Source organism: Diplotaxodon limnothrissa, linkage group LG18 (genome assembly GCF_057381915.1).
Source record: "Diplotaxodon limnothrissa isolate DT_005_m linkage group LG18, D_limnothrissa_male_GT1.1, whole genome shotgun sequence".
Taxonomy (NCBI): domain Eukaryota; kingdom Metazoa; phylum Chordata; class Actinopteri; order Cichliformes; family Cichlidae; genus Diplotaxodon; species Diplotaxodon limnothrissa.
This window is the reverse complement of record NC_140613.1, coordinates 8,792,550-8,804,915: the sequence shown is the minus strand read 5'-3', so window position 1 is coordinate 8,804,915 and position 12,366 is coordinate 8,792,550. Positions and strand designations below refer to the sequence as shown.

General features: G+C 39.1%; 1 protein-coding gene across 1 annotated transcript; it reads right to left on the bottom strand.

Annotated features, from left to right (window-relative positions):
* Positions 1 to 1,721: 1,721 nt before the first annotated feature.
* On the bottom strand, positions 1,722 to 9,803 carry LOC146613045 (uncharacterized). The gene is made up of 4 exons (XM_085378944.1): positions 9,755 to 9,803; positions 3,202 to 3,498; positions 2,833 to 3,114; positions 1,722 to 1,852 (listed from the first exon to the last, which is right to left on the bottom strand). The coding sequence occupies exons 1-4, from the start codon at positions 9,801 to 9,803 to the stop codon at positions 1,722 to 1,724; spliced, it is 759 nt and encodes a 252-aa protein (XP_085235070.1).
* Between the last annotated feature and the right edge of the window lie 2,563 nt (positions 9,804 to 12,366).

Sequence of the window (12,366 nt, the reverse complement as noted above, 5' to 3'; positions counted from 1 at the left end):
TCATTCACACACTCACACTCATATCTCTCAAGGCTGTTTCTACAGCTAGGCCTGAGTTAGGCCTGTCTCTAAAATCATTATTCTCTTTTCTTACTTTTCCTTATTCATCATTTTAGCCTCAAACATCTTTAAATTTACAGATTATGTTCTGACCAGTATTGCACATAATTAACTATCAGCAAAATCACATATGAATAATAATTCTGTGTTTAACCTTTACAACATTTAACTCTATTTTTCTTGTTCAAAAGTATAATGATGGGTTGGTGACATAGTTCTTATCCTCTTAAACTCCGACATGAATAAACAGGTCGATGATGGATTCGCGTTTACACACACAAACATTAGAATTTGCATTTTCACTACTCAGACTGCATCTCTCTGTTAACATTTAGATCAAACTTCAATCTTTGATCTTAAACCTTATAGATGATCTACTTACTATCAGAATGGGAAAAGGTCTTTCTAGCATTGTGACCATTTCAACACATAAGCCTCATATGGCTCTCTTCCACAGCATCCTGTCTTCCTTCTCTCACCCCAAACGGTCGTGGCAGATGGCTGCCCCTCCCTGAGCCTGGTTCTGCTGGAGGTTTCATCCTGTTAAAAGGGAGTTTTTCCTTCCCTCTGTTGCCAAAGTGCTTGCTCGTAGGGGGTCATAATTGTTGGGGGGTTTTCTGTATGTATTATTGTTGGGTGTACCTTACAATATGAAGCGCCTTGAGGCGACTGCTGTTGTGATTTCAGAATCAGAATCAGAATCAGAATACTTTATTCATCCCGAGGGAAATTAGGGGTTACAGCAGGCAGCACGCTAATGGCGCATGCGCACTCACAAAGGAACCTTCTGACCAACTTTACACAAACATCACATTGGGCAGGCATGTCAGAAGGTAGGCTGATAGGAAAAAAACAACGAAAATACACTACATGAGGTAAGAGGAGGAGAAAAAAAAAACTCCACTCAGACTGAGCTCCTAGTGGGAGAACAGTTTGATAAAAGAAAAAACACCTCAGCACAAAAGCACATGACTATCAATACACCATAGAAACACGAGACAAGCAACAGGGGCGGGTAAAGGGTAAGAGAGAGCCGGCGTAGACAGCGCATCCGGTCCTGCAGCATCTGTGCTGGTCCAGTTGACTGCTATCATCCCCGGTAGGGCACAAGCATCGAAGGCGTTGGAAAGGGAGGGGGATGAGTGAGTGCTTATCAGTGTAAGTGTGTGTGTGTGCGTGTCCATAGTTTAGCTGAGACAGTGTCCTTCGGCCTATCAGGCTAAGTAAACAGTCCTCCAGCCAATCCAGGTGTCCTTCATGGGGCGGGAAGAATAGTCATCACACAGTCGTTATCAGGGAGTTGTTTTGGTGGGCTTGGCGCTATATAAATAAAATTGAACTGAACTGAAGGCTGGGTATCAGCTGTGATGGCACGGTGCAGCCAAGAGGACATGAATCTCTCCTTACTCCACGTTACACAACAGTAACCCACTGCCCTCTTCTGGTCGTGTTCTGGAAACACACACAGTTAGGCGAAATCGGACCCATAAATACAGTTTTTGCTGATGTTTTTTTTAAAGAACAAATCCTCAAAAAAAAAAAATCAACATTGAGTAAAGCATTATTTTTCCAAAGTGAAAAGATTTTTTAAAAATTATTAATACATGCCCTGTGAAATTTTCTTGTGAAGTATTTATGTACGTTTGTAGTTTGGTCCATTTTTATCTTTTCTTCTTATGCTTTGCTATGAGGTAGACACTGATTACAGCCAACACCATGATGATCAGACTGACGGAGAGCAGGACTGCCTTCAGCAGACAGATGGAGATGCCATCAGAGGGAGTCTCTGAACCTGCAACACAGAAAACCATGACTTCACCACAAACTCAGATCCAGAATGTGACATTAAGCACAAGATGGTCAAAAGAAAACTACTAAGGTCTAAATTTGAATTTAAATAGATTTAATAGCAATTTTTTTTACTTTGTAACTTAGTGAACTCTAATTCAAAATACATGCAAGTACATGCATAAAAGGCTCCAAAGAAAGACCTTATGCAATACCACGTTTTAAGTTTTAAATTTTAAATATTTAATCAATTATTTTTCACTCTTTCTGCTTTTTGTCATGTCAAACATAACAACAAACTACTTGTAAGCCTAACAAAAAGGTTCAAGATTTATGTTATTATTTTTATGAGCCAATGTTCCACATGTACTTATTTGTATTTTTCTAAGTTTGTGAACATATTTAATTGGAAACACTAAATTTTTATTTTAAAAAAAGAATTGCTCCCACTCTTTAAGTTTAATTCCAACCTATAAATTGAAATCAAGCACCAAAGGCTGTGACTTTCTTGGCTGATTCTCAGCAGGTCTGAGAGTCAGTGTCACATTCAAAAGTGCTGCTAATGTGGGTTTAGTCTCTCAGTTTCTTTCTTTTTTTTTATCACTAGGAAGCTACTGACAAATTTGGTGGTATATCTGTGGTGGAGAACATAAAACAAAACACTACATCAAATACAATGCATGATAAAAATATTATGCAAATACTTCTCCCAAAAATGAATGGGTATATTCCATTTGAAAAAGCAGCACTAATGGGAAGAAATTTATGAATGAACAGTAATTAATTATCAACATTATCTACCCAGGTCTTTAACATCAGTTTGCTATTAAATTCTATTTCAGATAAATAGAAGCAGACAAATGATTTCATATGATTAATTTTGCAATGCTTGTTGTGGTTCTGTGCTTATATAATACTCAACATGCACCTTGGACTATGACCTTGTATTCAGCTACCCTTTGTGAGATTGTCTTTTATTCTTACCTGAAAGTGTCTTGTAGTCAGATGTTATCTTTTCTGTCTTGTGTTTCCAGCTCACTTGGTTGCTGTGATTACAGATGATGAAGTCTTGCTGCAAATAAATAATGAGAGTGGAAGAACAGGGCTTGGCTTTTTTTCTATTTTCTACATGAGAGCAGTTTTCGGTGTCACATCTAAACCTGCTGCTGATGTGAGAATCCACTGTGCTGCAGGTCACAGTGAGGTTACAGGAGTTTGAACCGCTGTCCACAGAGTCCACTGTCAGGTTAACTGGAGAAACTGGATCTGAGGAGCAACAACAGGCACAAAGAGAGTTACAGCTGGTCTATGCTGCATGAGTATTTAACAGTTATAATAAAAATAGAAACCTACCTTGGACTATGACCTTGTATTCAGCTACCCTCTGGTTTTGTTCCCCACTTACTATTGCAATATAATCTCCGCTGTCACTGTGTTGCACATTCTTCAACAGCAAAGAATTATTTTGTACAAAAATCTTAGCCCTGCCTTTATATGTGCTAAACACTACTGAATTAAGATAATTACTTTTAGCTACTATGTGAATGATATTAAATCTCCAGAAAAAATCTGCCCCTTCGGTGAGTGCAACAGAGCCTTTTATATCCAGAAGTAAGTCTTTTCCATGCTCCACGAACACATGTTCAGGCCCTAAATAAAGACAAATAATAATTATAATAATATCATAATCAAGTACATCCATGTTTATTGTTTCTGTTGGTTGCATGTGTTTTTGTTATGATCACAAGTTGATTGAAAAAAAAATGTCATGATAAATCAATCAATCAATCAATCAATCAATCAATCAATCAATCAATCAATCAATCACCCTTTAAAAACATCCCAGAAAGTCAATTCTGAACATCTTTCACTCAAAACGCAGAAGAACAGAATCAGCTTGTTGGGAATTGATCAGCAATTATTTTTTTTAGCAGTAAGCTAATTGTCTAAGGAGCTTGGAAAGAAAAGTGTCTGGACATCAGTTCATCTTCTTGAGTTCTAGGGTCAAATGGTGGAGAGGTCTGGGCATTCCTCAGACAAACTTAACAATGTAGTGTATGCTGTACAGTGTACATGGGTCATTTCAGCTCAGGAAATCGCATGATAGGTGAGGCTAGGTTTTACAATGAGCTTACCCGAAACCTTGCCTGATTGTGACCTACATCCGTTTTCACACCTTGGCTCGTGTGAACTTAAGAAACTTCTCGGATGAGACGTGAAACATCTTCAAGCAACTTAAAGAAGTCAGGACACTTTTCTTTCCGAGCTCCTTATACTATCATGACCTGGATGACTAAGAACCTTCACAGACAGTAAGTTAATTATTAATTCAAACAGTTTTTATAACAAACTAGAAATTTACAGAATTGAATCAATTATAATTTGACAGAAACATCTAACCAATTAAAAGCATTTTGGACATCTTTGGTGGAATATCACTTAGTTAATACCAAATTCAAATTCAAATCAAATTCAAATTTTATTTGTCACGTACACAGTCATACACAGTACGATATGTAGTGAAATGCTTGGACAACTGCTCGTGACCTAAAGAGAACAAAAAAAAGGAAAAGGCTATGAATAAGATAGGAAATAAATATGAAAAATTAAAAAGGGTAAATTTAACTAGGAAGGAATAAAATATAAATTAAGGTTAAAAATGAAATAACTGTACAACACAAATTAGAATGAAGGGTAAATTTAACTGGGAAGAATAAGATAAAATATATAAATTAAAGTTGAAAATAAAATAACTGTACAACAAAATACACAATACACAATATAGAACTATATAAGAATGTATGAAGAAATCTAAATATAAATAAATATATACACAATAACAGCAGCTGTACAAGTATTAACCGGAAATGAAGAATATAGTGACCAGTGTTGTGCAAAACCAAAGTCCAGAAAGTCCAGTGTGTGTGTAAGAACCATATGTGTGGGTCAGTACTGTGTGGTGGTGTGATTGTGATTGAGAGACCGTATCGCCTGCGGGAAGAAGCTCCTCCTCAGTCTCTCTGTGTTGGTCTTCAGGGAGCGGAATCGCTTTCCTGACCTCAACAGAGAGAACAGTCTGTTGTTGGGATGGCTGAGGTCCTTCACGATCTTCCATTTGCTTTGTCTTTGATAAACAAACAAATAAAAAAAAAAACGTGCCCATGCTTACATAAAAATATTGCCAAATGCTAAACTAAGATCCAATAGTACTGCTTCCAGTTCACCATACTGCGGGTCACAGCCTCAGCTGTCAGAAAAAGAGTTCACTCTCAGCTGACCTGTACTGTTATTTAAGATTTCTTTAACATATTTTCCACACTGTGCTTGGAGACATGTTGGAACAATTTTTCTCCAAGTACTTCTGTTATTAAAATATCTAGAACAGGGGTCGGCAACCCTGGGCTCAGGGTTAACTGATGGCACGACCATAGATGGACTGGCCATCAGGCATACCGGGCACATGCTTTTTTTTAATTCTTTTTTTTTTTTTTTTGTAACGGTATAAACAATGAAAGGTGGTGGATTGGCTATGGCGGAGCTTCCACAGATTCAGTAACATTAGCAAGTGGTGGAGGCTGGCAGGTGGATGAGGGAAAGGGGAGGCAGGAGGAGAGACCCGAGGCGGCCGCCGGTCCGAGTGTCAGGTGAACTGAACTTCAAGTAAGAAGTTATTACCTGCAGTCTATCTGGGTCAGATATAAACCAAGTTTAGGTGGAGTTTATTTTTGTTGTGCTGACTTTTTACAGTCATATATAATACCTGGTGGGCCGGTCTCTAGTCAAAATGCCCGGGCCGATTTTTTTGTCCCAGTCCAGCCCTGGGCACCACACGCAGTGAATTAATCTGAGAAGGTGCATTAAAAAATAAATGGCTGCGCCAGCGGTGCACATTGCATATTAGCTCGCATAGACACATTGGTTGTGCCGGATGATCTGATATCCTCGTGTTGGTGTTGTTCCCAGACCATCATGAAAATGTTGTTCCAGGTTCAACATTGCAAGTGACCAATCAGAATGTTGTGACGTTATTCTTTTGCGCGCCAAGCCATTCGTGCATTTATGAAATTCCAATGTTGCAAGGACAATATCAATTCTGCTTACTGTTAATTAAAGGGTTACGGTTAGGGTTAGGGTCAGGGTCCGTTGATCGGCGGACAGAGGCGGTTTCTCGCAGCTTAAGTACAGTTTTTTGTTTTACGCCGGTTTTTCCCGAAGTCGCAAAAGTATGACGTCACAACATTCTGATTGGTCACTTGCAATGTTGATCCTGGAACAACATTTAGTATGATGATCTGGGAACAACACCAACACGAGGATATCAGATCAACTGGTTGAGCACACTGAGGGCTCTCTCGTGCCCTCAGTGTGCTCTCTAATACACACAAAGTTTGCAGACTATTAAGGATCAAAACCTCTACCAATCTACAACTAATTACAAAACTCTAAGCATATATAAGTAAATATTTCTAAGCATAAATGACAATCAACAATACAAACTCTAACAGTTAGCTTTCCACATTTCGACACTTCAAAAGCTTCAGGAGCTTTCCACTCAGCACAGCATCAGCACCACGGAAATACATGGATACAGCCGTAGACTCGAGACACAATGCGTTTTTGGGACTTTCAGGCGTATGGACCAATGTTTTATTTTCTGAACAAACCAGAAAGCTTTAATGAGCAGCTAGATTTGTCTCGCATTAACTGGCTGAGTTAATGCCAGTTAATGCAACATCGAAGCAGCTGGAATCCACAGCTGTGCGTGTTCATGGAGCTTGCATGTTCACCTGCTGGACATACCTGACAAGTTTAACTGTCTTCAGAACATTGCAGAGGCCTTATTGACTGTACTTGGCTCTACATATCTGTGTGAGCAGATTTTCTCTCACACGAAGAGTGTCCTCGGGTAGCTGTCTGAATGCTGGACACTCGGAGACCTGTGTCTCTGAGAGACCAGAGATCACATTAACATTACAAGCCCATTATCATCAATGGAGCTCCAGTGGAGAGGGTGCAGTCCTTCAAGTATCTTGGTGTCCACATCTCCTCAGACCTGACATGGGCTGCCCACATTCAGGTCCAGACCAAAAAGGCTAGGCAGCGCCTGTATCACCTTCGACAACTGAGGAAGTTCAGGGTCTCTCCAAAGATCCTCAGGATTTTCTATACAGGCGCTGTGGAGAGCATCCTCACACAGAACATGACATCGTGGTTTGGGAACAGCTGTGTGAAGGACCAAAAAGCTCTCCAGAGAGTGATCCGTACAGCAGAACGCTGCTGCAGGATTGCTCTCCCCCCGCTTCAGGACACCTACACCAGGAGATGCCGGACTAGAGCAGCGCAGATACTGAAGGACCCGTCCCATCCTGGCAACAAACTGTTCCAACTTCTGCAATCTGGTAGAAGGTTCCGCATCTTCCGGGCAAGGACAGAGAGACTCAAGAGGAGCTTCTATCCCCAAGCCATCCGTGCCCTAAACACACACACCCGCCCGCTCACATCATCTATAATTGACTGAGACAGGACTCTTCCAGACACTAAACCAAGGCACAATGTACATTCCAAATTCCTTTAATTTTAAATATGTTTATATTGTCTATCCTGTAAAATAGTCAGATGTCTATTCATATTAATGTACAGAATTCACCTGCTTGCTGCTACTACTGCACATTCACCCAGTGTATATACCATATATATATATATATAATGTTCTTCCTCTACACCACCCCCCCCCCCCCCCCAAATTTTTGCACATGTCGAGGAGCGTGTCAGGCCACATTTCACTGTGTGTTATACTTGTATAACTATGCATGTGACAAATAAAGAACCTTGAACCTTGAACCTTGAACATGTGCAGGGGAGACCGGGGATAGTTGTAACATGGGTCAGTTGTAACACTTCCAATTTCTCCAATCAGGGCTAAGTTTCAAATGATGTGACTCATCCTGTGCATGCCCAACTCAGTTCTGCTATCACATGTGAAAAATCAGCACATTTTGTCAAACACAGACAATTTAACATGAAAAAAAGTAATTTGTATGCCAAAAAGTAAGTTTTTCTACTTTATTTCAATGTTTAATAGCATTATCTGCTTTGCAGTTAAACTCATCAAACTTAAATTATGTTATTTGTATGCCTATGGGGATATATTCTGTGTAGGTCTTTAGTGCTAGTGTTTTAGCCGTTGGCTGTAATGTTAGCTAGTTCATGGCTATAGGAGTCTGGGTCAGTTGTAACAGCAACAGTCTGGGTTAGTTGTAACAATAATGCAGATGTTACAACTTGCCACACTATTACTTTAACTTATATTAAACAAGTTGGGGCAACGACATCAGCAGAGAGAGGTTCACTAGTCGCTTTTGTATATGCGGTTAATGCCATTGGCAACACAATTACTTCACTGTTTGTGTTCCCACACATACATTATGCAGACCACTGTGTCAGAGATGGACCAGTAGGAAGTATTGGTGGAAATAAATCAGGATGGGTGCAAGAAACAGATTTCCTCATCTTTCTGAAGCACTTTGCAAACCACACCAAGGTAAGCCATGATAAAAAGTAATGGAATTGCGATGCTGGTGAACAACTACATTTTTTCAGCTTCATTGTTATGTTCAAAATTGGTGCAAGAGCTGTAGGTTATAATGCCCACTGAGCCAATGAGGCCAAACTCAAGGAAGACCAATGAAAATTAATGAAATATTCAGTTGCAGAAAATTCCATAATTTGTCTTTTTTGGGGGGTTGGTATATGTTCAAAAGCTAGATTTCTGCATTCTGTCACACACACACATAGCTACATAAATGGCTCTAAGTGCATTCATGTGTTGAATAAACAAAGATTACATGTTAATATTTTGTCAGTACCCTTATTTCATTGTGTTACATTTCACCCCAGGATATGTTACAACTAACCCAGACTATGGGGTTAATTGTAACATTTCACTCTTTGTGTTTGAGGCCATACCATGCAATGGGTAATTGTGCTGCAAAGAAAATAGCTGCACTATTTAATAGCCGAGACATGTAAATACTTTGGATTACATTTTGAATCCACTACCTTAAACGAGCTCCAAATTACAGACAAAAATGTCAAAAATGTTACAACTATCCCCGGTCTCCCCTACCCCTGTATTAACAAACATGGCATATTGGCTCAGTTTATTTTTCTTATCATTGTTGTGAGGAGACCATAAATAGCATGTGCATTTCTGTTGTATAGTTCATTTGCTGTTATGGATAAAAAGTGTCTTTTTTTTTGTTTCAAAATAGCTGATAGCTGCCAACGTCTGCAAACTTTAGTTTATTATACGTGTTTTGTAACACTTTATAATAATGCCACTGCATTAAGCATTAGTGAGGTACTAGTAAGTTATTAGTAAGTGCTTAATTCATCCTTTATATTGTATATCATTATTCCATACAAATATAGATACAGAAATACAGACAATGTATACTCAGCTATGACTGCTACTACATCACTGCCAGTAACAATCATAACCATAGTTATAATCACAGTCATAATAATATCTGTATTTATAAATGGCTTAGTAATGATATATGATTACCTAATTGCTAACACCTTACTAATGGTTACTAATGTGACATTATTTTAAAGTGCTACTTTAATATGTAATCAAACAGGATGGGCAGTGTTTTCATTAGTTTTCCTGCTTTACTACAACTAACACAAACATCAGTGGAAATTCATGCAAGTAGACGCGCTGCATTTTGTTCTAACAAAATAACACATATATTAAGATTGTGTCTATTTAAAGAATAAAGAATAAAAAGTAATATCAAAAACTAGCGTTTTGTACCTTTGGCCTGTTATGATCTGTTTGATGAAAATAAAGCAGTTGACCTTGGTATTTTCAATTACACTTAACTGGCTATTATTCTCTTACCTCTTGTCTCGGTGCAGGACAGCAGTGCAAGTATCACAAAGAAAATCATTGCAGACTCTTGAGCCTTCTAAACACATGCAACACCAGGGAAGTGGTTTATACCTATGACAGACCTACACGGGCAGCCCCTTTTCACAGCAGTGTAAAAGTAAACACATAAACTTTTCAAGTCCAATTTCCTTTCAAAGCAATGTTTCACAACTTAAAATCTGTCATGTTAAAAATGTTAATGTATTTTATTAAATTTGGTTACTTTTGGATTTAAGCACTTGAACTTACATATGTAGCTCGCTAAATTTCCAGTGTTAGCCACAATAATTCTCATATGTCTATGTCCCATTTTCTGGTGGTTGTGTTACATAAATGCTACATAAAGTTGGAAAATGAAGGCGTTATAGTTTAGCTCTGAGCTGACCACAGTTTCACAGCTGCACAGTCTTGCTACAGAAACATTTGCTGAAAGCATTTGTCGGCAGTTGTCAAAACAGATGTGGTTACACATTCAAACTGCTTTCAGGTTACAGAAAGCAAATGTGCTGCAAGTGGTCAAAACAAATCAACACACAAGAAAAAAAACCAGCCCATTTTAACTTGATCTTTTTCTACATAAATTGTGAGTTACTTGAAAAATTGTTTGACAACAAACTGTTTTTCTTTGCTTGGTATGAGGTCGACCTCACTATGAGGTCGACACTGATAACAGGAAATACCATGAAGATCAACTTTGACATGTTTCCTTGTTTGATGGAGTAACCTTCTAAATATCTTAATGACTGTTCAATATGCAGATAACATAAATATATCTTTAAAAAGACTCTACAATATGATAACAGGTTTACTTCAATGTACTGTTGCTGTATATAAGGAGGCTCGGTCACCTGCCTTTCTATGTTCACTGATGGTCGCATTTCCTGACATCTTTTGCTGCTCGCTGCCTGTTAGGCTGGACATGTACAGGCCCCCTAATGTGGTATATATGTTCTGCCCATTGCATAGGAACTGTGGATATCTGTCTGCCTAATCCAACTTGTTTGTGTACATAGAAGCCTCTTTCTTGTGGCGTCTCCTGTTTGTGTTGCGTTGTGAAATTAGTACTACTTAACAACGCAATCTACTACTAGTGTTTATACTGCTTCTATAGGTTGTGTAATCCCAGTTTCCAGAGGTTGGAAAACATGTTTTCTACAGGCCTTGAGTTAATTTTTTCTGGAGCTTTATTTACAGTTTTGTGTGCATCTCCATTTATCATGCACGGCTGAGACAGTCAAATGAAGTTACTGGAAAATGATCATGAACAGCATGGCACCTTCTTAAATGAGACTAGGTAGTAAAAACTATGTGTGAAGGAATGCAGAGTGATCAGCAGGCATTTCCAAGATGGTGCGGACTCTTGAGCTAAAACAAAAGTGAGCAGCTGCAGGCTGGGGCAGAAATGCTGGGTTTCAGTGTCTTTATTATTTTAACAAAATTTAACAAATGACAGGTTTAAGCTGTTTACAAACAAATAAATTGATTCATTGAAATGAATAAACCAGTGAAAGAAAAACAGGAAAATGTAAAATTAGAAAAAAAATACTGAGAATCTGTCATGGTCCTGGGCCATGTTGGCCCAGTGTTCTTAGTTTCCTTGTATGTTTGTATTTTGTTCCTTGCTTAGGCCATGTTTTCTGAGTTGCCCTGTTGTGTTGTTCCCTAAGTGTTTTCCCTTCATGGCTTTTACCCCCTGTGTGCCCCTCTGTGTATCTGTGAGCCCTCGTCTCTCCTTATGTTTTATTCCATGCTTCCCCTGCCCATTATGTCTAAGTTCTCCCCGTGCTCTCTCTTCCCCCTGTGTGCCCTCTATGTATTTATGAGCCCTCGTCTCCCTTTGTGGTTGTTTCATGTTTCCCCAGCCCGTTATGTCTGTGTTTTCCCCGTGCTCTCTCTCCTCCTGTCTGAACCTCTGTGCACTTCCTGTTTACCTTGTGACTCTCACGCCCGTACATGTCATGTTCAGTTCACCCCGCCCTGTCTCGTTATGATTATCAGTGTCACCTGTGTTCCCCGTGTGTTCCCACTTTCCTCGTTAACCCTCTGTGTATTTCTGTCTGCGTCTCCCTCTGTTCAGCGTGACGTCGTCCCTCATGCTGTGTGTGATTCCCCCGTGTTTCCTGGTGAGCTTTATGTTAGTTTTTCCCAGTTTAGTTTTGTATCTCCTATTATCTTTGGTCAGCAATAAAGCTGCTTTTTGAGTTCATCCCCGTGTGTGTGAGTTTTGCATTTTGGGTCCTCCTCCTGCCTGCCACACAGCCGAGCCTTGACAGAATCATTTTGAGAATAACTCAACAGGCTAAAAAGGAATTGTTTTTAAAATAATCTGTATTCATATGTATTATGCTGATAACAACATTGATATTCATAAACAATGTTGGTATTTGTAAAAAAAATATTATACTTACTAATCATGTAAATTTCCTGCAGCTGTCATAGACGCCCCCATTGCCGTCCATAAAAAATTACCCAGTCCAAATGTTGTCATGGCTGGATATTCAAATTGTGGACCTAGTTTGGACGTCATATAGATGTCCAGAAATGGTCATGGACTGATGGACCCAGTATAGACATGATCGGCA